The sequence below is a fragment of the Oncorhynchus kisutch genome, linkage group LG28 (assembly GCF_002021735.2).
Source record: "Oncorhynchus kisutch isolate 150728-3 linkage group LG28, Okis_V2, whole genome shotgun sequence".
Taxonomy (NCBI): domain Eukaryota; kingdom Metazoa; phylum Chordata; class Actinopteri; order Salmoniformes; family Salmonidae; genus Oncorhynchus; species Oncorhynchus kisutch.
Genome location: NC_034201.2, coordinates 22,856,973 through 22,881,353, shown reverse-complemented (window position 1 = coordinate 22,881,353; position 24,381 = coordinate 22,856,973). Strand labels below are relative to the sequence as shown.

The 24,381-nt window shown below is 45.7% G+C and overlaps 1 protein-coding gene across 5 annotated transcripts in view; it reads left to right on the top strand.

The window, feature by feature from the left end:
* The window catches only part of LOC109872630 (nuclear receptor corepressor 1), a 104,472-nt gene that overhangs the window by 64,740 nt on the left and 15,351 nt on the right, over positions 1–24,381 (top strand). For 4 of the 5 annotated variants that reach the window (XM_031807505.1, XM_020463932.2, XM_031807504.1 and 1 more), the window contains 19 exons: positions 2,731–2,811; positions 9,145–9,281; positions 9,574–9,664; positions 11,397–11,853; positions 12,157–12,283; positions 12,986–13,190; positions 13,941–14,102; positions 14,992–15,158; positions 16,220–16,337; positions 16,649–16,735; positions 17,528–17,586; positions 17,830–17,995; positions 18,072–18,191; positions 18,293–18,376; positions 18,787–19,043; positions 19,186–19,516; positions 19,789–20,013; positions 21,354–21,560; positions 22,053–22,202. In XM_031807505.1, the coding sequence (XP_031663365.1) occupies positions 2,731–2,811; positions 9,145–9,281; positions 9,574–9,664; positions 11,397–11,853; positions 12,157–12,283; positions 12,986–13,190; positions 13,941–14,102; positions 14,992–15,158; positions 16,220–16,337; positions 16,649–16,735; positions 17,528–17,586; positions 17,830–17,995; positions 18,072–18,191; positions 18,293–18,376; positions 18,787–19,043; positions 19,186–19,516; positions 19,789–20,013; positions 21,354–21,560; positions 22,053–22,202 (3,231 nt within the window). The remainder of the gene's footprint in view (positions 1–2,730; positions 2,812–9,144; positions 9,282–9,573; positions 9,665–11,396; positions 11,854–12,156; positions 12,284–12,985; positions 13,191–13,940; positions 14,103–14,991; positions 15,159–16,219; positions 16,338–16,648; positions 16,736–17,527; positions 17,587–17,829; positions 17,996–18,071; positions 18,192–18,292; positions 18,377–18,786; positions 19,044–19,185; positions 19,517–19,788; positions 20,014–21,353; positions 21,561–22,052; positions 22,203–24,381) is intronic. The other variant, XM_031807506.1, reaches the window with a different exon arrangement.

The window sequence follows — 24,381 nt, the reverse complement described above, 5'->3', positions numbered from 1 at the left end:
AGTTTGTCAACCCCTTGTCCCCTCTTGGCTCTGGTGCGTCAGGGATTTGCATAGGACCATTTTAAGTTCAATCTTATGAAATGACTGACTGCTGAGCAGACTGCTTGTCTCCTCTCTTCTCCTCTGCTGATTCACAGCCTCCGTGCTGGTTTTGTGTGTGTTAGGCTTGGGCGGTATCCAGATAGTCATACCTTTTATCTTTTGCCATCCCGGGATATTCGGTAATACCACCACTGAACACAAAGGAGTGCTATTTTCAAACCCCACTGAGCCTTTAAAATCCAAAGGTTAGCCGTTAACAAGTACATGTAAAATCCCATAGAGAATGCTAACGAGCATATTGCAAAAATTTTATATGGTCTCTGACTGAAATTATTTGCAGGACAGACATCCCACCTCAAAGTTATACAAGTAACAAAAAAATGTTACTCATAGTTTGCTGCAGGCACAAAACAAATATTAGGCAGCAAGGCTCTAGAATCCAGGAGGGGATTTCTCTGATTTTTACCAAGCAAAGCTTTAATTTTGAAAGAAGCTAACCATTTAGCTAACAAGCTACTAAATCAGCAAATCAAATGCACAACTGCATTTAGCACATTTTACACTGTTAACTTAGCCAGATAGAGCTTATAGATAGATAGGAATTACAACTCCTAACATTTAGTTGTGCATTCCATACTGTAACTATGTCCCCTGGCGCATGCTGCACAAGAGTGAGTAAACATACACCACTTGACTGGGGACTACCGGTAAGTTTCATAATGAGAAATTATGTGACAGGTGAAATGAAGAATGCGATTTTCTTTATCTCCTAATGTATTGCAGAAGTTGACTGCAGGTATTTGCTTAAAGAGTAGCTTCAAATGTAAACATTTATAAAAATTCGCTTAAAGAAATAGTTTCAAAGGTATTGACTGGATTGGTACAGTTGAAGTCAAAAGTTTACATATACCTTAGCCAAATAAATTTAAACTTCCTGACATTTAATCCTAGTAAAAATACCCTGTCTTAGGTCAGTTAGGATCACCACTTTATTTCAAGAATGTGAAATGTCAGAATAATAGTAGATGATTATTTATTTCAGCTTTTATTTATTTCATCACATTCCCAGTGGGTAAGAAGTTTACATACACTCAATTAGTATTTGGTAGCACTGCCTTTAAATAGTTTAACCTGGGTCAAACGTTTTGGGTAGCCTTCCACAAGCTTCCCACAATAAGTTGGGTGAATTTTGGCCCATAACTCCTGACAGAGCTGGTGTAACTGAGTCAGGTTTGTAGGCCTCCTTGCTCGCACACGCTTTTTCAGTTCTGCCCTCACATTTTCTATAGGTTTGAGGTTAGAAATTTGTGATGGCCCTATCTTGACTTTGTTGTCCTTAAGCCATTTTGCCACAACTTTGTAAGTATGCTTGGGGTTATTGTCCACTTGGAAGACCCATTTGCGACCAAGCTTTAACTTCCTGACTGATGTTTTGATGATGCTTAAATATATCCACATAATTGTCCTTCCTCATGATGCCATCTGTTTTGTGAAGTGCACAAGTCCCTCCTGCAGCAAAGCACCCCCACAACATGATGCTGCCACCCCCGTGCTTCACGGTTGGGATGGTGTTCTTCAGCTTGCAAGCCTCCCCCTTTTTCCTCCAAACATAACGATGGTCATTATGGCCAAACGGTTCCATTTTTGTCTCATCAGACCAGAGGACATTTTTCAAAAAAATATGATATTTGTCCCCATGTGCAATGTAAATAGTCTGGGTAGCCATTTGATTAGCTGTTCAGGAGTCTTATGGCTCGGGGCCTCCCACTCTTTCTATTCTGGTTAGAGCCAGTTTGCGCTGTTCTGTGAAGGGAGTAGTACGAGATCTGGGCCAGGTCAAAAGCAGTCCATTGTATAGGGTCAGTCCAAAATGGCCCCCTATCTCTTCAAAGAGCCAGCTGAGATTAATGACCTGCCCACCTCCCTGGACCTTGAAAGCCATGATGGGGTCATGAGGGAATGGCAGTAAGATTAGGCGAACATGTTGAACGGGACAGGAGCAGTGATTCAGTAAACATTTGAGTAGATTTAAGTCTGTGTGGCCCTAGACCGTTCGCTAGGAGCCGTCTAAACCGTAAGAATGTATCTCCTTAGTAAAAATGTTTTGTGTAAATGTCGGGTTCGTACTGCAGCTATATTGGTCCAAATGTTTACACAATCTCTATGGGTCCAGTGGAATAGGGTGGGCCAGGGTTCACTCTCTCTCAGCCCCAGCCTCCATCAGCACCTGTGTGTGTGTGTGTGTGTGTGTGTGTGTGTGGTTAATGGTTGTTGCATTGTAGCAGCGATATGAGCGGTAAATCTGTTGGCTGTTCTCTCTGTCTGTTTTGTCTCTGTCCAAGGCCGTTTCCCAAAGAGGGGGATGTTGGGAGGCCCGTCTCTACTCCGCTGTTTAGAGCCAGATCAGGTGACACGGACCCTCCCCTTGGGGGGGAGAGTGAGGAGGGGGTTGGGAGGGAGAGAGAGAGCGAAGGGAAATAGGAGGGAGCATGAGAGAGCACGAGAGAAAGGGAGTGTAAGAGAGAGCGTGAGGGGTAGGTCTCGGCAGCGAGCCACAGAATGTAAACTGATTATTAGATTAGCAGCCATGAGAAGCAAGACGGCTGAGAAGCGGAACGAGCTTGGTACTGTACTTTCTCTCTCTGTGGGCTGATTATGAAGGTTTCTGTTCTCTCTCTGTGACTTAAGCAGGAGGAGCTGCTGCTGCGAACGGCGAAACCGGAGAGACTTCTCGCTGGACCGAGGAGGAGATGGAGGTTGCCAAAAAAGGTAGTGTTTTTGTTTTATTTCTCTATCTACTGTTTCTCTCACCCCTCTCTCTTTCTAGTTTGATCTCTCTACTCGAAATTTGTATTTATTATTGATCCCCATTACTTCCTTCCAAGGCAGCAGCTACTCTTCCTGGGATTCTGCTAAATTAAGGCAGTTATACAATTTTAAAAACATTATAATATATTCGCAACACATTAAGTGTGTGCCCTCAGGCCACTACTCTACTACCACATATCTACGACACAAAATCCATGTGTACGTGTGTGTATGTTATCTTATGCATGTGTTTGTGCTTGTCTCTTCACAGTCCCCGCTGTTCCATAAGGTGTATTTTTATCTGTTTAAAACTGATTCTACTGCTTGCAGGAGTTGCTTGATGTGGAATAGAGTTCCAAGTATTTCTGTCTCTATGTAGTACTGTGCACCTCCCATAGTCTGTTCTGGACTTGGGGCTTGTGAAGAGACCTCTGGTGGAATGTTTTGTGGGGTATGCATGGGTGTCGGAGCTGTGTGCCAGTAGTTAAACAGACAGTTCAGTGCATTCAACATGTCAATACCTCTCACAAATACAAGTTTGCTCCCACATAAACTATCACTCTGACACTCGCCTGGCTGGGTGCATAACTGGTGGAGGCTTTTAGGGCGAAGCAAGACGGAGTGGTTTGAGCGAGGATACTTTTTCTGGTAGCTAACTGCAGTGGCTCTGTTCTGCGTGCCGATCAAAACTGATCTATTAGGCCAAAGTATGAAGTAACAGAGCGTGACAGTTTGAGTTTCCTCTAAAGATCATATCTATTATTCACAAAAACACTTTGCCAGGCCTCTGGATCTTATAGGACTTTACCCCAAAACATTTTTCTCTCCAAAACCACTCCTTTTGAGAGGTGAGTCTTTCATTTCATGCAGTTACTGACAGTGGACACAACAGCGTTTCTGCCTTCGCCAGTTGCGTCACTCAGTCCATGGGAGATTGACCCCATCGACCCATAGTTACCTTCCAGCCAGGCCAATACTCCTCCAAATTTGTCAGTGTAGACTCTGGTGGACAATGGGAGAAAAAGGGAGAGGGCGAGATATGTCGAGTTTCCATAATTTATCCTGGTGTTTTACCTAAAAGGCTCAGACTTTTCTGTTTCCATCTACGTGTACCAGCACCCATGTCTCACTGGGCCATGGCGCCGGCGGACCTGCTCCTCCTTGGGGCCAGTGCCAGGCCACTGGTACTTTTCAGCAGTCATTTCCATAATAATGGCTAACTGTGAACTTTAGCACCTTCTCACAAAGTAAAGGTCTTGATAATGCAGAGGTTGTTGATTTCTGCTCGCCCAAAGTTTTTAGTGTCACACTCCTGATGGAGAAACAATAACACTAGAGCTTACTTTAATAGAAAACACTGGCATTACTTTGGTGTGGGGTAAGTCTTAGGTGGAAGTGCAGCATGAGAGTGCCAATGGGGCTAAGCACATTGGACAGGAGAGTAAATAGAAGGATTAATGGGGATTAATTAAGGCTGTCTTGGGTGGGTTTGCGGATTTGGAATTGATTTGGTCATGCCTCCCCCAACCCATGTACATTTTCCCGTACATAGACTTCAGTCGACAAACCTAGCCTATATATCCCAGGGAGTAACTACCTCTGCTGTGTATTTCTGTATTTTCTGTATTGCAGAATGCTGATGCCAGATACAGTGTTCTGTTTTGCCATTGGTATCATTTGGTTGGTCATACATTCACAGCCAAAAGTGAATCACTGCAATCATACAGTGACTAGGGCTGTTAATTTAGAGTAGTCTGGTTGAATTAACAGGGTCTAGCAGAGCAGCCACTGATACCCAAGGTCTTAAATCTGAAGCTCCTCCAGACCAGACAATATAGAGGGAGTTTTTAAAAGATGACATGTTTGAAAGGAGCACTTTCATTCATTGGGCTGCCTAACAATAGTGTACATTAGATGCTGGCACAGTGTTCTGCGTAGTTTCACAACAGCCTTTTTATGTTTTGCCCACTGCTGGATGGGTCAGAGAGTGCCCCCCCTTGTCTTTTTTTCTCACGTTCTCCCCCCTATCTTCATGTAAGCTGTATGTAACAGGCCTTGTACATGTGAGAAGGAGGATAAGTGGTAGTGAGTGCATTAGAACGTGCGTTGAAGAGGTCATTCCCATAGCAACGATTAAAACATTCCCAAACCAGAAACCGTGGATTGATGGCAGCATTCGCGTGAAACTGAAAGCGCAAACCACTGCTTTTAATCGTCTTTTAATCAGGGCAAGGTGACCGGAAACATGACCGAATACAAACAGTGTAGCTATTCTCTCCGCAAGGCAATCAAACAAGCTAAGCGTCAGTATAGAGACAAAGTAGAATCGCAATTCAACGGCTCAGACACAAGAGGTATGTGGCAGGGTCTACAGTCAATCATGGATTACAACAAGAAAACCAGCCCAGTCACGGACCAGGATGCCTTGCTCCCTGGCAGACTAAATAACTTTTTTGCCCGCTTTGAGGACAGTACAGTGCCACTGACACGGCCCACAACCAAAACATGTGGACTCTCCTTCACTGCAGCCGAGGTGAGTAAAACATTTAAACTTGTTAACCCTCGCAAGGCTGCAGGCCCAGACGGCATCCCCAGCCGTGCCCTCAGAGCATGCGCAGACCAGCTGGCTGGTGTGTTTACGGACATATTCAATCTATCCCTATCCCAGTCTGCTGTTCCCACATGCTTCAAGAGGGCCACCATTGTTCCTGTTCCCAAGAAAGCTAACTGAGCTAAACGACTACCGCCCCGTAGGACTCACTTCCGTCATCATGAAGTGCTTTGAGAGACTAGTCAAGGACCATATCACCTCCACCCTACCTGACACCCTAGACCCACTCCAATTTGCTTACCGCCCAAATAGGTCCACAGACGATGCAATCTCAACCACACTGCCCTAACCCATCTGGACTAGAGGAATACCTATGTGAGAATGCTGTTCATCGACTACAGCTCAGCATTTAACACCATAATACCCTCCAAACTCGTCATCTAGCTCGAGACCCTGGGTCTCGACCCCGCCCTGTGCAACTGGGTACTGGACTTCCTGACAGGCCGCCCCCCAGGTGGTGAGGGTAGGTAACAACATCTCCACCCCGCTGATCCTCAACACTGGGGCCCCACAAGGGTGCGTTCTGAGCCCTCTCCTGTACTCCCTGTTCACCCACGACTGCGTGGCCACGCACGCCTCCAACTCAATCATCAAGTTTGCGGACGACACAACAGTGCAATCATCAAGTTTGCGGACGACACAACAGTGGTAGGCTTGATTACCAACACCGACGAGACGGCCTACAGGGAGGAGGTGAGGGCCCCCGGAGTGTGGTGTCAGGAAAATAACCTCACACTCAACGTCACCAAAACTAAGGAGATGATTGTGGACTTCAGGAAACAGCAGAGGGAACACCCCCCTATCCACATCGATGGAACAGTAGTGGAGAGGGTAGTAAGTTTTAAGTTCTTCGGCGTACACATCACAGACAAACTGAATTGAATTGGTCCACCCACACAGACAGCATCGTGAAGAAGGCGCAGCAGCGCCTCTTCAACCTCAGGAGGCTGAAGAAATTTGGCTTGTCACCAAAAGCACTCACAAACTTCTACAGATGCACAATCGAGAGCATCCTGTCGGGCTGTATCACCGCCTGGTACGGCAACTGCTCCGCCCACAACCGTAAGGCTCTCCAGAGGGTAGTGAGGTCTGCACAATGCATCACCGGGGGCAAACTACCTGCCCTCCAGGACACCTACACCACCCGATGTCACAGGAAGGCCATAAAGATCATCAAGGACAACAACCACCCAAGCCACTGACTGTCTTTATCCCTTTACACTTATGTGTATAAGGTAGTAGTTTTGGAATTGTTAGCTAGATTACTCGTTGGTTATTACTGCATTGTCGGAACTAGAAGCACAAGCATTTCGCTACACTCGCATTAACATCTGCATGTGACAAATAAAATTTGATTTGATTTAGTGCTGTACTGGTCGTAGGCCTCATGACGAATATTAGGGATCAGTCCGTCTGAAAGTCCTACACAATTTAATGCATATCAACAACAAACTTTTAGGAAAGACGCTGATATGATTACTTCTATTAATCTAAGAGATGGGTGAATATAGCATTCACAGTATTCACACATTTTCAAATCAACATGTATCACATGCTACGTAAACAACAGGTGTGGACTAACACTGACATGCTTACTTATGGGCCCTTCCCAGCAATGCAGAGAGGGGGGGAAAAAGACACAGTAGAAAGAATAGCAAAGAACATTGAAAAATAAAAACACAAGGAATACATTTAACTATGAGTAACGATAACTTGGCTATATACACGGCGTACCAAGTTGAAGTGCAGGGTTACGAGGTAGTTATGTACATGTACAGTGCATCCGGAAAGTATTCAGACCCTTTGACAATTTCCACATTTTGTTACATTCTTGCTATTCTTAAATGGAAGAAGTTTGGAACCACCAAGACTTCCTAGAGCTAGCTACCCGGCCAAGCAGTGCAGTCGGGGGAGAAGGTCCTTGGTCAGGGAGATGACCAAGAACCCAATGGTCACTCTGACTGTAGAGCTGTAGAATTCATCTGTGGAGATGGGAGAACCTTCCAGAAGGAAAACCATCTCTGCAGCACTCCACCAATCAGGCCTTTATGGTAGAGTGGCCAGACGGAAGCCACTCTTCAGTAATAGGCACATGATCGACCGCTTGGAGTTTGCCAAAAGGCACCTAAAGGACTCAGACCATGAGAAACAAGATTCTTTGGTCTGATTAAACCAAGATTGAACTCTTTGGCCTGAATGCCAAGCGCCTTGTCTGGAGAAAACCTGGGACCTGGGACGGTGAAGTGTGGTGGCAGCATTAGGCTGTGGGGATGTTTTTCAGCGGCAGGGACTGGGAGTCTAGTCAGGATCGAGGGAAAGATGAACGGAAGAAGTACAGAGATCCTTGATGAAAATCTGCTCAGGACCTCAGACTGAGGCGAAGGTTCACCTTCCAACAGGACAACAACCGTAAACACACAGCCAAGACAACACAGGAGTGGCTTTGGGACATGTCTCTGAATGTCTTTGAGTAGCCCAGCCAGAGCCCGTAATTGAACCCAATCTAACATCTCTGGAGAGACCTGAAAATAGTTGTGCAGCGACACTCCCCATCTAACCTGAAAGAGCTTAAGAGGATCTGCAGAAAGGAATGGAAGAAAATTCCCAAATTAAGGTGTGCCAAGCTTGTCGCGTCATAACAAGAAGACTTGAGGCTGTAATTGCTACCGAAGGTACTTCAACAAAGTACTGCATAAAGAATCTGAATACTTATGTAAATGTGATATTTTATACTTAAATTTGCAAATAATTCAAAAAAATCTGTTTTTGCTTTGTCATTATGGGGTATTGTGTGTAGATTAATGAAGGGGAAAAACAATGGATTACATTTTAGAATAAGGCTGTAATGTTATATAACACCTCTGAAAAAGTCAAGGGGTCTAAATACTTTCCGATTGCAACGGGATAGATAAACTAAAAATAGATTAGTGCAAAAATGGTCATTGCAGGTATTCCGAGTAGCTATTGGTTAACTATTTAACTAACCATTTTAGCAGCATTATAGCTTGTGGGTAGAAGCTCTTCAGGGTCCTGTTGGTTCCAGATTTGGTGCATCGGTACCGATTGCCTTGTGGTAACAAAGAGAATAGTTTGACTTTGGTGGCTGGTGTCTTTGATAATTTGGGGGGAGAATGGATAATGTCCATGTTATATACTGTAGGTGTTTTCAGTGGTTTTCTGGCCAACACTAAATAGGGCAACTGGACCACCATTATCATTTTGAAAAAGATAAGAAAAAAAATACGACTATTACAAGTGACTCAAACCCGACACTAAATGTTCTGTCCGGTGTCTTCTGTCTTATTAGTTCAGATGGCGTTTGTAATGGACCTTTGTCCTATTCTGGGCTCCAGTCTGAGGTGATTTGTCAAAGTGTCGGTGTCCTTTAGCTCAGAAATGCAGTGGATGAAGGGGGAGGGAGGTTGGAGAGAGACCCTAATGTCAAAGGTAATCGGCTGTCGATCTTCCAGTCCACTGCACCTCTCTGTAAGCGTAGTCTGTCGTAAACAGTTTGAGACTCCATTAAAGCTAATTGTTGGATTAGATAAGTGCTGTTGGCCTGCAAGGTTTTACCAGGTGAGATGGTGTCAATCTGTAGTAGGTTAATATTCAATGAATATGCTTAATCTGCGCCTGTTTTAGGTTCAGATCCCAACCCAGTCTCCCTCTCTCTCCTCTGCCAGGGCTTGTCGAGCACGGGCGCAACTGGCCAGCCATTGCCAAGATGGTGGGCACCAAGAGCGAGGCTCAGTGCAAGAACTTCTACTTCAACTACAAGAGACGGCACAACCTGGACAACTTGCTCCAGCAGCACAAGCAGGTACAGCAGCATTCAACACAATTAATTACCAGGGTTGTGTTCATATGGGCACATAAAAAATGTAAATACAATGGCAATAAAAGAGTATACCTTATCATCCAGGCAGTCCCTACCAGTTTCAGTTAATTTTCTCAGTTTAGTGCTTAATAACATTGTTCAGGTACAATATGAAGAGTTTTCTTTTCTTTAACGTCTTATTAGAACTTGAATGTCTGTCACTGTCTTTAATCGATTTTCTGTAATAATCAGAGGAGCAGTGAAGTTGTTTGTTCTATAACCTGTGTTTCTTCAGGACACACGGCGGGCACGGGGAGATCGAGACCCGTCTCAGAGCGAGAGCATGGCTTCAGCTGATGACGACCAAAACCCAGAGGATAGTGATGGTCAGTCAGAGAGATGTCGCACACCATCCTACTGTATATCCTCGCATTCAGACACACTTACACTGTCTGCACAGCACAAATACACAAACACAACCATTGTTAAGAATTGTTTTTGATGATTATTTACTTACATTTGATCTGAGTGAATAAACGATGTAGTTGTGTGTGAATGAGAAAGATTTAGAGAAACGCCTCTATGGAAGAGTGAAGCAAAGTCTAAAAGAGTGAGTCCACTTCAGAAAGAGCCTCTTGAACTGTCTGTCTTCTGAGAATTTGATTTGAATTATGGCAAAGGAGCCCCGGTATTTTCTCTATACTGTCTGTAGTTTTAATGAGAGAGAAAAAAGGGATCAAATAGAAAGGGAGAAGGAGGGGGAAAAAGCGAGAGATAAAAGATGTGAACTAATTCTGACTGCTGGGTCTGGGTTATGTAACTGTTCCTTGGCTTTGAAGAAAGCGTACTGCATGGAACGCGGAGTGCTGCTCCACTCTTTTGATCCACCGGGCCTCCCCCGGTTTCTTTCTCTCTACCCCTCTCCCACTCTCTCCCCAACTCTCTGCTCTTTCTCCTTCTGTGTCTCTTCTCTCCCCCCTCTCTCTCACTCTCCACTTGCAGTCTTCTATCTCTCTCGGTCTTGCTCTCTCTCTCTCCACTCTTAAAGTTCTAAAATGTTGTCGTAACAGGGCCTGTTTTGAATATTTAAATCCCTTGCCCTGCAATGCTCTGCCATGTATGGGTATAGGTTAATGCGTGTGAGTCCAGATTGTCTGGTACCTTTCCATTTCATCCTGTCCCTAAATGTCCTCATGAATTCAATGTCTCCCTTGGGTTTGTCACAAACCGATCACTCACCGACTGTTGCTCTTGGCCATCTCTTTCTCTCTCCCTCTTTCTTCTCCCCTTCTCCATCTCTCTTTCTTTCTCTTTTGGCGTGGAGCCCATCTCCCTCTAGCTTTTGGTCGTGGTTAAGCAAAGTGGCTGAGGTGAAGCAAATTGGTTTAGGGTTGATCCTCTCACCTGACTGGGAGGAGGGAGGTAGTAGAGGCTTCCCCCTACCCTTGTAGCCTGCTAGTCTCTGTCTCACTCTATCCCTGCTGCTGCCTTGCTGCCCCTCCTGATGACAACCAACTACAATCAGATATTTGTAAAGTTGTGTCTGGACTACAGAAGGTCACTATATTATGTGTTGTTTTTGAAGCTCTCATTGACTCCCAAGGAAACTCAAACTGTCCTCCAAGGTCTTGGTTGGTTGGTGTAACTGCCTGCTGATTGAGTGTCACATGGTTGAGCAAAGGCAGTAATGCTGCTGGGAGGGGAGTGTTCAGTGTTCTAAAACCCTGCTTCTGTCAGAGGGGACACATTTAGATTATTTGTTTTTGGTCACATTATTTGGACAGACTCTTTGGTGTTTGATTTGATTCAGTTTGACCTGTGTTAGAGATTTATCTTGGCATCGACACATGCTTTTTTGATTCAATGTTCAGGTTTCTTCTCTCCATGGCAATAGTGCCAGACACAGGCAACATTGCATGCATCATTGGTTTGCAGAATATTAATGCATTGTATGTGGTCTGTGTTTTTATCTATACTGCATATTTTTATCCATAATATTTTTATCTGCTTGGATCATTATAGGTGTCCCTCTCCTCAGGGTCACTTACTATGTATGCCATACAGAGTGATTTAAGTGCGTCTCACCCATGTCTTTTCCTGTTCTGTGTGCCCATAAAGGTGGAGATAACAGCTCAGACACAGAGAGCGCCCCGTCCCCGTCGGACCCCTCCAAGGCCGGAGGGGATTCCCAGAGGGGAGACGGAGCTGGAGGGTCAGAGAACCAGTGGTCCAACAAGGGCCAGGCTAGCAATGGGAGGATACAGGAGCCCTCCTACGGGGAGCTGAGGGTCAAGTTGGAGAAGAGCCCCGAGGGAGAGGCCAGAGAGCCTGGCTCTCAGGAGGATGGGGAGAGAGCACGGGTGGCCTACGAGGGACATGGGCACCCCAAGAGCGAGCCCCAAGATGTGGACATGAAGCCTGGGGGGGCCGGGGAGGTGCAGGTGAAGGTGGAGCCTGACTCTGCCAAGGAGAAGGGGGAGCCAGAGAAGCAGAGGGAGGGGCACCACTCAGACAACGACTCCAGTGCCACCTGCAGCGCCGACGAAGATGTAGACGCTGAGCCCGAGAGACAGAGGTGGGTCAGGATGATGATCACAGGGATGGACCTAAAAAACACATTTGGACTTAAAAAACAAAGCTATTTGGGTGAATCTAATGATCATTCAGCTGTTGATACTATCAGTATAGGGGATCAGATGAGGGCAAAATGTACTTAGATTAATTATTAAGGTGGTAAATGGTTGATATTATTAGTGGTAATTGAATCATTCCATACAGGACTCCTTTATTGTAACTCCTTTGACCATTACCTCAACTCTTTCTGAACAGTGTGTCTCACCGTTCCTCTCCTGTCTACCCCTATCTCCTGTGACCTCAGGATTTTCTCTAGTATGGACAAGCCTTCGTTGCTCAGCCCTCCCGGCTCAGTGCTGATGTCCACGGCCAAGCAGGCCCACCTCAACATGCAGCAGCTCCAGCAGCGCGCCGCTGCCATCCCGCCCATGGTCAGTCACTATAGCAACCCACACTTTTCTATGATCAGATATGCCCATTCGGCGAGGCAGGCACACGGAGGCAGGCAGCAGGGTGAAAGCATGTCTTGTTTAGACCAACCTCCCTGTCAAGTGAGTCCATCATCCCCAGCATTTTTCCAACCAACCTGTCAATCAATCAATTTGTTACCAATCATTAATCTTCTGTCATTCAATCAGTTGAGCAATGTGTCAGCATGGATTTAAATCAATCAAATTGTGCCCATCTTTTGTGTAATCAATCATGCTAATGTACTGACACTGTCAAATTGTTTTCTGATGTAAATTTCTTTCCCTCCAATGGCCTCTTCTATGGTGCTTCTGTCTCCTAATTTCTTATGGAATGAGATCAGACAAACTGGATTGTTTAAGCACTATGTGCAAAACACGAACACTATCAAATCTGACAACTGTTTAGCTGATGTTTTACATTTGTCATCCAATAATGTCCATTATCTTTTCTCTGGGATGGTTTAAAGTCATGCCTTAGTACTTTGTGTTTAATTCTGACCCTGAAGTCCAATCAACATCTACTTTTCCTGTACTCTTACAAATGTAGATCGAGAAACTTCAGTGTTAGTGGGCAACGCATCAGCCGCTCGCTTCACTTGTACAGAGCTTGTGTCCCCCCCAGTCTTCCTCACATGGGCATCTCTCCTCGCCCCCTTCCTGTAGGTGGTTCCTTTTGGTCCTGGTGGAATTTCCATAGGAGCCCCCCTCAGCGGTTTTGCCATGTTCCAGCACCAGATCACGGCTGTGCACGAGTCAGCCCACGCCGAGGAGAAACAGAGGCAGGATCAGGCTGACCCCGAGCGCAGCAGACAACCCACCAACTGCCCTGGCTTCACCAACCACAGCCCCACCATAGTGGACAGGGAGGGTAAGAGAGAGTACATACAAACACACCGATATCCTCCCTCTGAGCCCCTACCTACCTGAGCCTCTCAACCAACAGCAGCCTATTTGTAGCCAATGCATTTTTCTGTCACGTTCGCTGTAGTTCACCGTCAACAAAGGAAATATGAGAGGAGAGAGAGAGCAGGTTCAGACTGCCACTCTAAAATGTCTTTCTGAGCCAGAACAAGATGTTAGCTGACCCCATTTCACCTCTGATGCCACCATGAAGCCTCTGATGGGGAAGGCTTGTTTTTCCTGAAATGCCTCTGGGGGAAGAGAGGGATTCTGCGGTCTACTTTTGAAGGCGTGTGACTTGAGTGTGTCAGAGCAGGACACAGTCAGTGCCTCCCAGACAGACAGAGAAGCGGGTCCTATTTTGAACGGCAGAAGAGTCATTCAGCCACAAAGGTTTTCGGGTAGTCTCGCAATACCATGTTTGAAGAAGCCTGCAAAATTGAAGTTCGTGTTCGTGCATTACAGCAGCCTTTTTTTCTTTCTTTTTTGTCAACTGCGAATCCATGTCAAGATGCTTCTCAATCATTTTTAGTTGATTTGGAATGAATAATCAAAATCAACAGCATGTGTCCTCAGAGAACTGGATTTCCTTAAATTGTGTTTCATCTTATGATTCTTTGTGTGTGTGTGTGTGTGTGTGTGTGTGTGTGTGTGTGTGTGTAATTTGTTGTGGTAGTGTTTTCTTTCATGTGTCTCTGTTCTGTGTTGTGTTCTCCAGGTAAGCCCTTCCCCTACATGCCTTATGATATGAAGATGGCTCTGGAGCAGGAGGCCCAGTCTGGTCGGCCAGGCTCTCCCTACGGGCTCTCTCCCAGGGACATGAGCAAGGCCTCTCCTCAGCCCAATGACCCCAACGCCTCCCGCTACAGCGTGCCTCCAGGTAACCGCCCTCTGCTCTGTCCTTCCCCATCTGACCTCCTCTCTACCATTCACCTAGCCTGGTCCCATACTGTTTGTGCCGTAGCCAACTCTTGTTCCATTGGCTTAAGCTCGTGCCCTTGTTCTTTTCGCACTCCACCCCCATACTCTTTCCCCTTTGTCTCTGTGAGTAGATTCAGCTGTAGTGTAGCTGGCCTTGAGCATCTATCTGTCCCTATCATGAATTAACATTACACACACAGCCTGGCTGCAGTAAGGCTTTATCAGTATTTCATTATGGAGTACCTTGTTTTCTTATCTCCCGTGTGAGCTGCCAGGGTGCTGACATCTGTGCCTTCTGTAGGAACTCTCCCAGACAAATATAAAATTTTTGATTTAGTAGTGCAGGGGCATGGAGGACGGGTGTGCGGTGGGGAGGAAAGGAGCAGGCGTTGCTTCCTCAAGGCAGGTCACTCCCAGTCACTGTGACTCACTAACATGTTAGAACACTGCAGTCTGGGAAATCTGTGGCGGCAGGCTTAAACATCTGGGGGAGCAGCATTAGGGCAAATCAATGTTTGATCATAATGCACTCATAGATGGGAGATGGGTGGAGCCTGTTGGCAAGACTAATGAATGATTCACTGGCTGAGAATGAGAAACAATTTGAGCTGAATTTAGTAGCAAATTGAAGGAATGCCACCCAAAGAAAAAAATTATCCATACTGGACATCAATTGAAAAAAAAATCCTGAAGTGTTTTTGGTGCAATCATGCAGATACTTTTCAGTGCCTCTGGATTCTCTATTCTTGCCACACGTTCTTTTGTGTGTTTTCTCTTTCCATATGCTAAGTGACCATATTATAGAGTGTGTCACTTTCTAACTTTTACTGTTTTCTCTCCTCTCCCAGTGCTCCAGCCAGCTCCCAACCAGGTGGTCCAGAGCCTGCCTGATGGAGTCCGTGTGACTTTCTCCAGACACAGCCGACCCGCCAACATTCCATCTCCTCCTCCATTAATTCCAACCTCCAAACCCACAGACAAGCCCTCCTTTATCCAGGGTGGCTCCATCTCCCAGGTAAGACCCCTATCCATCAGGTGAGGGCTCAGATCCAGCCAGCCCCCTGGTAAAGACCGACACAGGTGTAGCTGGACAGGGCCGTTTCTAGCATTTTGAGTGCCTTAGCGGTTGTGGGGCCTCTAAGCGCTTATGTCCCTTTTGCAGCGTTTCCCAAACTAGGGGTTGCGATGTAATGTGGGGTCGCCTGATTTCAAAATGGGGTTATGCGAGAAACTCTGAAATACATTTTAAATGCGCTTGGGTCTTAGAACTAGTGTTACGTCAGTAACCTCCGGCAGCCACTAGATGCGGTTGTAATAAACAGTGGTTTCTGTTTTCTTCCTACTGATGTGGCTCTATCATTTAATGGTTTATGCTACAAAATGTCATGACCCCATCACTGGACGACATGAGCAGGCACTAAATCAGACTGGGAAAAATAATATCATCAATGATGATCTTTTCTACACAGAAGATCATACAAAATTATTGCCTGATGATCTTCTGAACTTCCCAATGCCTTTCCACATGCGTTTCAGTCACTTGAAACCATACTTATTTCAGATCGAAATACTGCCAAATCTACTGTCAGACTGATTTGTAATAGAATGTCATAGCCCCAATTTAAAAAAGTAGGCATTTGCTATTGATGACATCACTTTTTTACATGGTGGGGTCACAGGCCAAAAAAGTTTGGCAACCCCTGCCCTTGTGCCTAGAAACGGCACTGTAGCTGGAGTTTTTGGTATGTTCTATTCAGCACCATTCTCTCTTTATCATTCAGTCATAATATAGCAGTATTTGTGTGATAATGATTTACTAAGAAACCGATAAGGGTATTTGCCCTTGTATTTGCCCTTGTAGTCTGTATTTAGTAACGGTTACTAGCTAATATGCCAAAGGGGAAACTTTGGTACATGTCACTTGGATCCACTTTTATTTGTGTACACTGCACCTTCCTTGTATTTCCCTGCTGTATATTTCCATACAAGTTTCAAGGTTTTTCAGAAATCTTGGTTAACCAACTGGAATTTTGCAATCCTGACCTGATTCTGACCTGTCTGTTCCGGCCATTTCAGGGGACTCCTGGTACGTACCTACCGTCTCATGCTGTCTACGGTGGCCCAGAGGGGGCAAAGAGTTCTGTGGGCTCCATATCTCTGGGCCTGCCCAGGCAGCAGGACCCCGCCAAGCCTGGTATGACAAGCCAGTCTGGACAACACACACACCCTACCCACATTCCCAATGATTAAACTATAATACTATTTACAATAAATGCCCAATACATGTCTTCTTACTAAGTGGTATGCTAGTGTGGATATTGGAACATAGCCCTGCTGTCTATCATCAGCTCCTGTCCTCTCACTGCTATTAGATTTGCATGAGAGAGGTGGCATGTTGTTGTAAAGTTTAATCGCATTCAGACCTGATGTGACAGTCCCAAATATCCCACTTCCCTTCCCTAATTGTCCCCTGTTCATTCTCTCCACCTCCCTCCCTCTCCCTAGTGTCCTACATTAAGCAGGAGCAGTGTTCTCCGCGTGGCCAGTCTGAGGGACTCCTCTCTCGCACGCAGTATGAGGGGGTAGTCAGAGGTGCGTGTTTGTCTGTCCATCTCACAACCTTTCAATCTGTTTGTCAACCTGTCTATCCTTCGGTGTGTTTCCCCTTTCACCGTGGTAAAGTGTGTGAGTGTCACTCACTAAACGATGCAGATTCCAACAGTGAATACTCAGAAACCACACCTGTGTTCAAATACTCAGTGTTTGCCTGCTTGTAGTGGCAGATGGTTGGGATTTGCATTTCTGGGGCAAAATATTTCAAATACTATTTGAACCCAGGTCTGAGAAATTTAAGAGAAAAAGAGCATTATCTCAGGCTGAGGGAGAAAAGAGAAGAATGAAATGAAGGAGTCTGGCACCGACTTCCACCCTACCTCCCTCCAGGCCTCTGTTTGCACAGACCTGACAGAATGTGGCATGCTAGGGATGGAGGGAGGGAGAGGGGGGGCCTTCACAAGCCCAAGTTCAACGAGCATCTCCACTCACCAGCAGTCCTCCTCACAACTTCTTCTACAACTGACCTCTGAGGTGACATGGGGGTGTAGTGTGTACTTCAGGCCATTGCTCCACACTTCACCCTGAAGTGTGCATTTGTTCACTCCCCTTCAAAGATTTAGAAGCATTACATTAGTGTAGCCAGAGTGTACCATATTTCTTACACCAATGATATTTTACATCCTTGGAGTCAACAAGTGCACATTTCAGGGAGAATGAGGGGAAAATTGGAATTGAGCATGAGTGATTCTGAGCAGGAATAAAATGCCAACTGTACAGCCCTCATGTATCCATGCATACCAACCTGTCTCTCTGTTGTCTTCCTTCTAGGAGGCCCAATGGATGGGGGTATCAGCAGGGGAAACTCAGCCAGAGGATCAATCACACAGGTATTAGAATGTCACTAACATTGCTAAATCAGTATGTGTGTCCAAGCACCACCCTGTCTATGGATGTCTTATAGAACAATTGAGTTTATGATTATGTAAATCCGTGTATATTCTATGAAGTAGTCTAATATTCTTGGAGCAAATTTCTTTGAAAGGAAAAACGTAAAATGTATTAAACAGTTTCTGGTTGCTCTCTCTGGACCTATTTCTCTCTCTCCCTTTCGCTCTCTTCCATGTGACCAGGGCACGCCAGCCCTGTCCGGGTCCAGCATTGCGGCTGACCTGCTGAAGGGCACCATCACCAAGCTGCCCACGGAGGACCTGAGCAGCCCAGAGAAGGCTCGGGAACAGCTGGCCAAGGGACACGTCATCTACGAAGGCAAGAGTGGACACATCCTCTCCTACGACGGTAAGGCTAAGGCCTGTTAGTGGTCACTCTGACTTGATCCTTTTGTATATCTGTAAATCAGCTCCTGTCTCCGTAGCCATTAAAAACCCAAGAGAGGCCACACGTAGCCCCAGGACAGGCCATGAGCTCAAACGCTCCTACGATATGATGGAGGTCGCCAGAGGCCACCCCGGGAGAGAGGGAGCCCCCTTCGAAGGTAAGGCGTGTGTGTTTTTTTTTTTTCTTCTTCTACCCTCGTCTCTGTGCATATATTCAGGCCACTGTGTGAGAGTAACTGACTGTGTATGTGTTTGTCAGGGTTGATCAGCCGAGCCCTGCCCAGAGACAGTCCCCACGGGGAGTCTAAGGAGAGGCCCATGATGACTGGATCCATCATGCAAGGTAATTAAGCTATCAGGTGTCATCACAGCTCCAAAACTCAGATGTACTGGGGCATGAGCGAGAACCTGGCAGATCAGATAATTATAACGAAGACAACCGTATGTAAATCAGTCAATTAAAAACAGCTAAATCAATTAAATTAATCAGATATGATTTTTACTATGTAAATGTAACCCACATTAAAGCTGAAATCTGCAATGACACCACTGTTCACGCCCCCCCAACGCATTTGTTATTGTTTTTGTTTTCTTGATGAAACAGAGGAACAATGCTGTTCAATCTCATGTGCAAAGATGTCCAAGGGAAAGAAAATGTGTTTGTTGTTTGAAGGAACTTCTTTGTTGTTGTAATATCTTGTCATTTTTACCATGTACAGATTCCAGCTTTGTGTTTTTCTCTTCCCACTCCAGGTACACCCAGAACCTCTGCAGAGGCCTATGAGGAGAGCATGAAGTACGGCAAGCAGATAAAGAGGGAGAGTCCACCCATCCGCTCCTTTGAGGGGGGGATAGGTAAGGGTAAGCCCTACGAGGGGGTGAACACCATTAAGGAGATGGGCCGCTCCATCCACGAGATCCCCCGCCAGGAGCAGCCTGGACAGGACCCCCGCAAGACCCCCGACATGGCTGCCAACATCCGAGCCTCCATGGAGGGCTCTATATCCCAGGTGCGTGTTTGAGAGAGAGTGAACACATTTGTGTGTGTAGGCGTGTGAGTGTGTTTTATTAGCCTGATTTTACTGAGTGCATCGTGTCGGTCTGTCCGTTGTCACCAGCCGACTCTAATCACTCCTCTCCTCTCTCTACCAGGGCCATCCTCTGAGCCAGTCGGCCATCAAGCACAACGTCAAGTCCCTGATCACCAGTCCCAGTAGGCTGCCCCATGGTCACACCATGCCCCCGCTGGAGGCCATGGAGCGGGCCAAGTATGAAGAGAGCAAGGCGGCAGCGGAGCAGCGAGCGCGCCACACCTCTGTGGTCAACTCGGCAACCTCCGTCCTGCGTTCCACCCACCAGGAGCAAGGAAAGTCCCAGCTCAGCCCGGGCATGTACCAAGATGCCGACGCCCGCAGGACCCCGGTCAACTACAGCACTAGCTCCATGTCCAGAGGCTCACCGATGCTGGGCCGAGGACAGGAGGGTACGTCTTGTCTGACCATCCCTCTTAGTCTTCACTTTCAATGCAGATGTATCCTGTCAGCTGTATCTGACTGCACCATGTAGTTTCGCTGTACAGCAATCAGTTCACAAGCAATGATGTGTTGCTATGGGTCTTTACATCATTACAATTTTCCAACATTGAAAGTGAACACATTTTTATATTAGTTAGTTATGTTTACAGTACTATATATATAAACCGATTTTGTATTGATGAAACCCATTTGTAATTGTGATCATCTCTCCCCTATCCAGGCTCTGGGAAGCCTGCGTCCCATGACCGGAAGAGTACCATGACCCCCACTCAGAGGGACAGTGTTCCAGCCAAGTCTCCTGTGTCAGGGGGTGACCCCAACCACCCTATGGCCTCCCACAGCCCCTTCGACCCCCACCACCGCCCCATAGCCCCCGGAGAGCCCAGGTTCCACCTACCTCCACACCTAGACCCTGCCCTCTTCCACAGGGCTGTCCTGGACCCAGGTAGGACATGCTACACAGCCACTCCAATGAACCTAAGCCAACCTCCATTAAATGACACAGTAATAGACCTGAATCCTGGAATGATAGAAGGATTCTGGGTAAACTGATGAAGGTTATCTTTGGTGTCTCTCATTCATAGGCACTGAATGTCCAGTCTCAGGTTGAGTCAGTTGACGTCAGTAGGGATGCACGATATATCGGTGAAAATATCGGAATCGGACGATATTACTAAAAACCCAACATCGGTAACGGCCCGATGTCTAGTTTAATGCCGATGTTAAAAACCGATGTCAAAGCTACCGTGCATACCTATATAACGTTGGTACATGGTATAATGACGCCACGTAAAATGTTGCGCAACACAGCATTCCTAACCTAGCCCACAATGTGTGCTGTGTGGATCGAGCAGTCATTTGAAAGAGTAAGAACATGTCTGCGAAACAACTCGAAGGCGAAATCCATTAAAGCCAAGAAAATGTCATTCATTGCTCTTGACAATCAACCGTTCTCTGTCGTGGGTGATGTTGGCTTTCGCCGACTGGTTGAGCACCGGTACACACAACCAAGTGCTCTATTTTTCAGATGTTGCCCTACCGGAGTTACACAGGAATAGCGTCACTACTATTACCTTCACGACATACATACTATGGAACGCCGTTTGGGTCTTTGCGTGTCAAAAAATATAAAGTAGTACTGTCAAAGCTGTACAAAAAAAGTCTGCAAACACCAGCCACGAACGATTTTGTTCAACCGCAACTTCTGGGGTAGCTAGCTTTAGCTTGGTACCAAGCTAGCACCAATACAACCAGCCGGAAAACAATGACCAGTAGAAACTGCAGTCATTTTCAGGAATGATTTAGGAATCCTTATAAGTATTAGCTAGGTTGCCACTTGCTGTTCGGCTATTGAAATTGAACTCCAGTTCATGAAAATAAATAGCTAGCCAGCTACTTAACTCTGTTGCCCAAAGTTAACGTTATAAGCAGCCAGCTAGCTTCATCTGGCTAGTGAGGCTCATGTGTTCTGAAGCTTTGCCACAATAAGGATTAGGCACAATAGTGGGATTTGCAGGTTGCCTTCAAAATAAAAGTATGTCATTGACAGTGATGCAAATGAATACAAATAGTAGAATTATGCCGTACTTTTATTTTGAAGGCTAATCCTTATTGTGGCTTGCTTCACATAGATGGGTCCGACCACAATTAATCAAATAAGAACTGTCTTATAAAATAGGATTATTTTAGATGTTATATCGGTGCATCACTAGTAAGGAGCGTGCCTGTTGTTCATATTATTGGTCTCTGTTTGCTCCTCATCTATCCTCCTCTTTCCCCCTGCAGCTGCGTACATGTTCCCGAGGCAGCCGTCCCCAACGGGCTACCACAACACCTACCAGCTGTACACCATGGAGAACACGAGGCAGACCATCCTCAATGATTATATCACCTCCCAGCAGATGCAGGTTATCCCACGGCCCGACGTCGCCAGGGGCCTGTCGCCACGGGAACAGCAACCGATAGCTCTGTCTTACCCTCCCGGAGCGCGAGGTACTGTACTCTGGCGGCTGGCTGGTTGTGTGTCCCTCTCTCACGGGAGGGAGGTGGGGGGATAGTAAGCAGAATGTGCTTGTGAATTAGTGGCTACCTTTTTCCAGACGCCCAGAAGCAAATGACCCTCACAAATGGCCTCATATTGATTTAGAATTTTATTTGATTTACTATAGCTGATTTGTTTATGTATATTTTAGGGCTGCAGCTGACTACAGCTAATACTTAATTTTATAAATTGGGTATTGACAAACTTCCAATTTTCATTTGTCCAGTGGTTACAAGGTGACCATCACTCCACACACCTTAACATATAATTTTTTAAAGCAGCCCTTAAACAAATAAAATAATTATTTTTGAGCACTGTTCAGAGTAAGGTGACCGGTAAAACCAAGGCTACTGTACGCAGTGTTCATTCATAACTCTTGAAATTGATCCTATGGATTTGGTTCATGTTGCTCACTGTTGGCCCTTTGCTTCTGTCTGTAAAAGGGATTATTGATCTAGCCCAGATGCCTCCAACTATCCTGTTGCCTCACCCTGGGGGAACAGGTACTCCCACTTTGGACCGCATCACCTACATCCCTGGAGCTCAACCCCCTTTCCCTCCTAGGCCTTTCAACCAAGCCTCCATATCTCCAGGTGAGGACCCCATCCTGCCCCAACCCCAACCTGACACCCTTTTTGTTCCTTTGTACCCTCCTCCTAACCTCACTGCCCTGCTACACTCCCGAGTTCTGAGAATCTGAACAAACCTCTACGCACCTCTATGGACCAGATCTAAATGAACACATAGTTCAGTAACTTCTCTTCTCAAAATCAGACACGCGCTTTGTTAAAAGTTCAATTTGAGATTAGAGGTCGACCAATCAATCGGAATGGCCGATTTAATTAGGGCCGATTTCAAGTTTTCATAACAATTGGAAAACTGTATTTTTGGGCGCCGATTTTTTTTTTTTAAATAACATTTTTAGAGTGTTCGACTAGAAACCAGAAGGTTGGAAATTCAAATCCCCGAGCTGACAAGGTACAAATCTGTCGTTCTGCCCCTGAACAGGCAGTTAACCCACTGTTCCTAGGCCGTCATTGAAAAAAGAATTTGTTCTTAACTTCTTGTGACTCTCAAACCCGGGTCCGGGAGCGTAATCAAAGCGTAAGCTTGTTGATGGCACATTCACTGCTCAATAGGGACTCATTGGAACGCAGTGCTTTCTCAGCGATTTCTCTCAACATCAGTTCTGTTATACTCACAGACGATATCTTTACAGTTTTGGAAACGTTAGTGTTTCTATCCAAAGCTGTCAATTATATGCATATTCTAGCATCTTGTCCTGACAAAATATCCCGTTTAAAACGGGAACGTTTTTTCCCCAATAGTAAAAGTACTGCCCCTAGAGTCGCAACAGGTTTTAACTGACTTGCCTAGTTAAATAAAGGTAAAATAAAAAAGCAGGCGTGTAAACATTCATTCAAACAGCACTTTCGTGTGTTTTGCCAGCAGCTCTTCATTGTGCGTCAAGCATTGCGCTGTTTGACTTCAAGCCTATCAACTCCCGAGATGAGGCTGGTGTAACCGAAGTGAAATGGCTAGCTAGTTAGCGTGCACTAATAGCGTTTCAAACGTCACTCTCTCTGAGCCTGTGGTTGTTTCCCTTGCTCTGCATGGGTAACGCTGCTTCGATGGTGACTGTTGTCATTGTGTTGCTGTTTCGAGCCCAGGGAGGAGCGAGGAGAGGGACGGAAGCTATACTGATACATTGGCAATACTAAAGTGCCTATAAGAACATCCAATAGTCAAAGGTTAATGAAATACCAATGGTATAGAGGGAAATAGTCCTATAATTCCTATAATAACTACAATCTAAAACTTCTTACCTGGGAATATTGAACACTCATGTTAAAAGGAACCACCAGCTTTCATATGTTCTCATGTTCTGAGCAAGGAACTGAAACGTTAGCTTTCTGACATGGCACATATTGCTCTTTTACTTTCTTTTCCAACACTTTGTTTTTGCATTATTTAAACCAAATTGAACATGTTTCATTATTTACTTGATTTGAATGAAATTGATTTCATTGATGTATTATATTAAATTAAAACAAGTGTTCATTCAGTATTGTTGTAAATAGTCATTATTATAAATAAAAATTGGCCGATTTTTAATCGGTATCGGCTTTTTTGGTCCTCCAATAATCTGTATCGGCGTTGAAAAATCATAATCGGTCGACCTCTATTTGAGATGCTACCATGCGACCATTGTTGAAAGACTGTCTGGTCAACATCACGGTGATAGTCTAAACTTGAGCTTTGTTTGTCTTCCCCCGTCTTCCATGTCTTCTCCCTGGACCTCCTCAATGTCCACCTCTTGAACATCAGACTCTGAGGCCTCATCTTCACTGTCACTTTCCAACCTTGTTGAGGATGGCTTGCTGTCAGGCTTAAAAAGCCTCAAATTTGCCCGGATGGTCAACAATTTTTCAACCCTTATACTGGTCAGCCTGTTGCGAGATTTGGTGTGTGTGTGTGTGTTCCCAAACAAGGACCAGTTGCACTCTGAGGTGGCTGATGTTGGTGGGATTTGGAGGATGATTGAGTCAACAGGGGAAAGAGCTTCAGATCCACAAAGTCCTTTCCACCTGAGACAAGGCCGAGTATAGCCCACAAAGATCTCCGCCACGGCACAACCCAAGGGGGGGTGCCAACCCAGACAGGAAGATCACATCAGTGACTCAACCCACTCAAGTGACTTACCCCTCCTCGGGACGGTATGAAAGAGCCCTAGTAAACCAGTGACTCAGCCCCTGTAATAGGGTTAGTGGC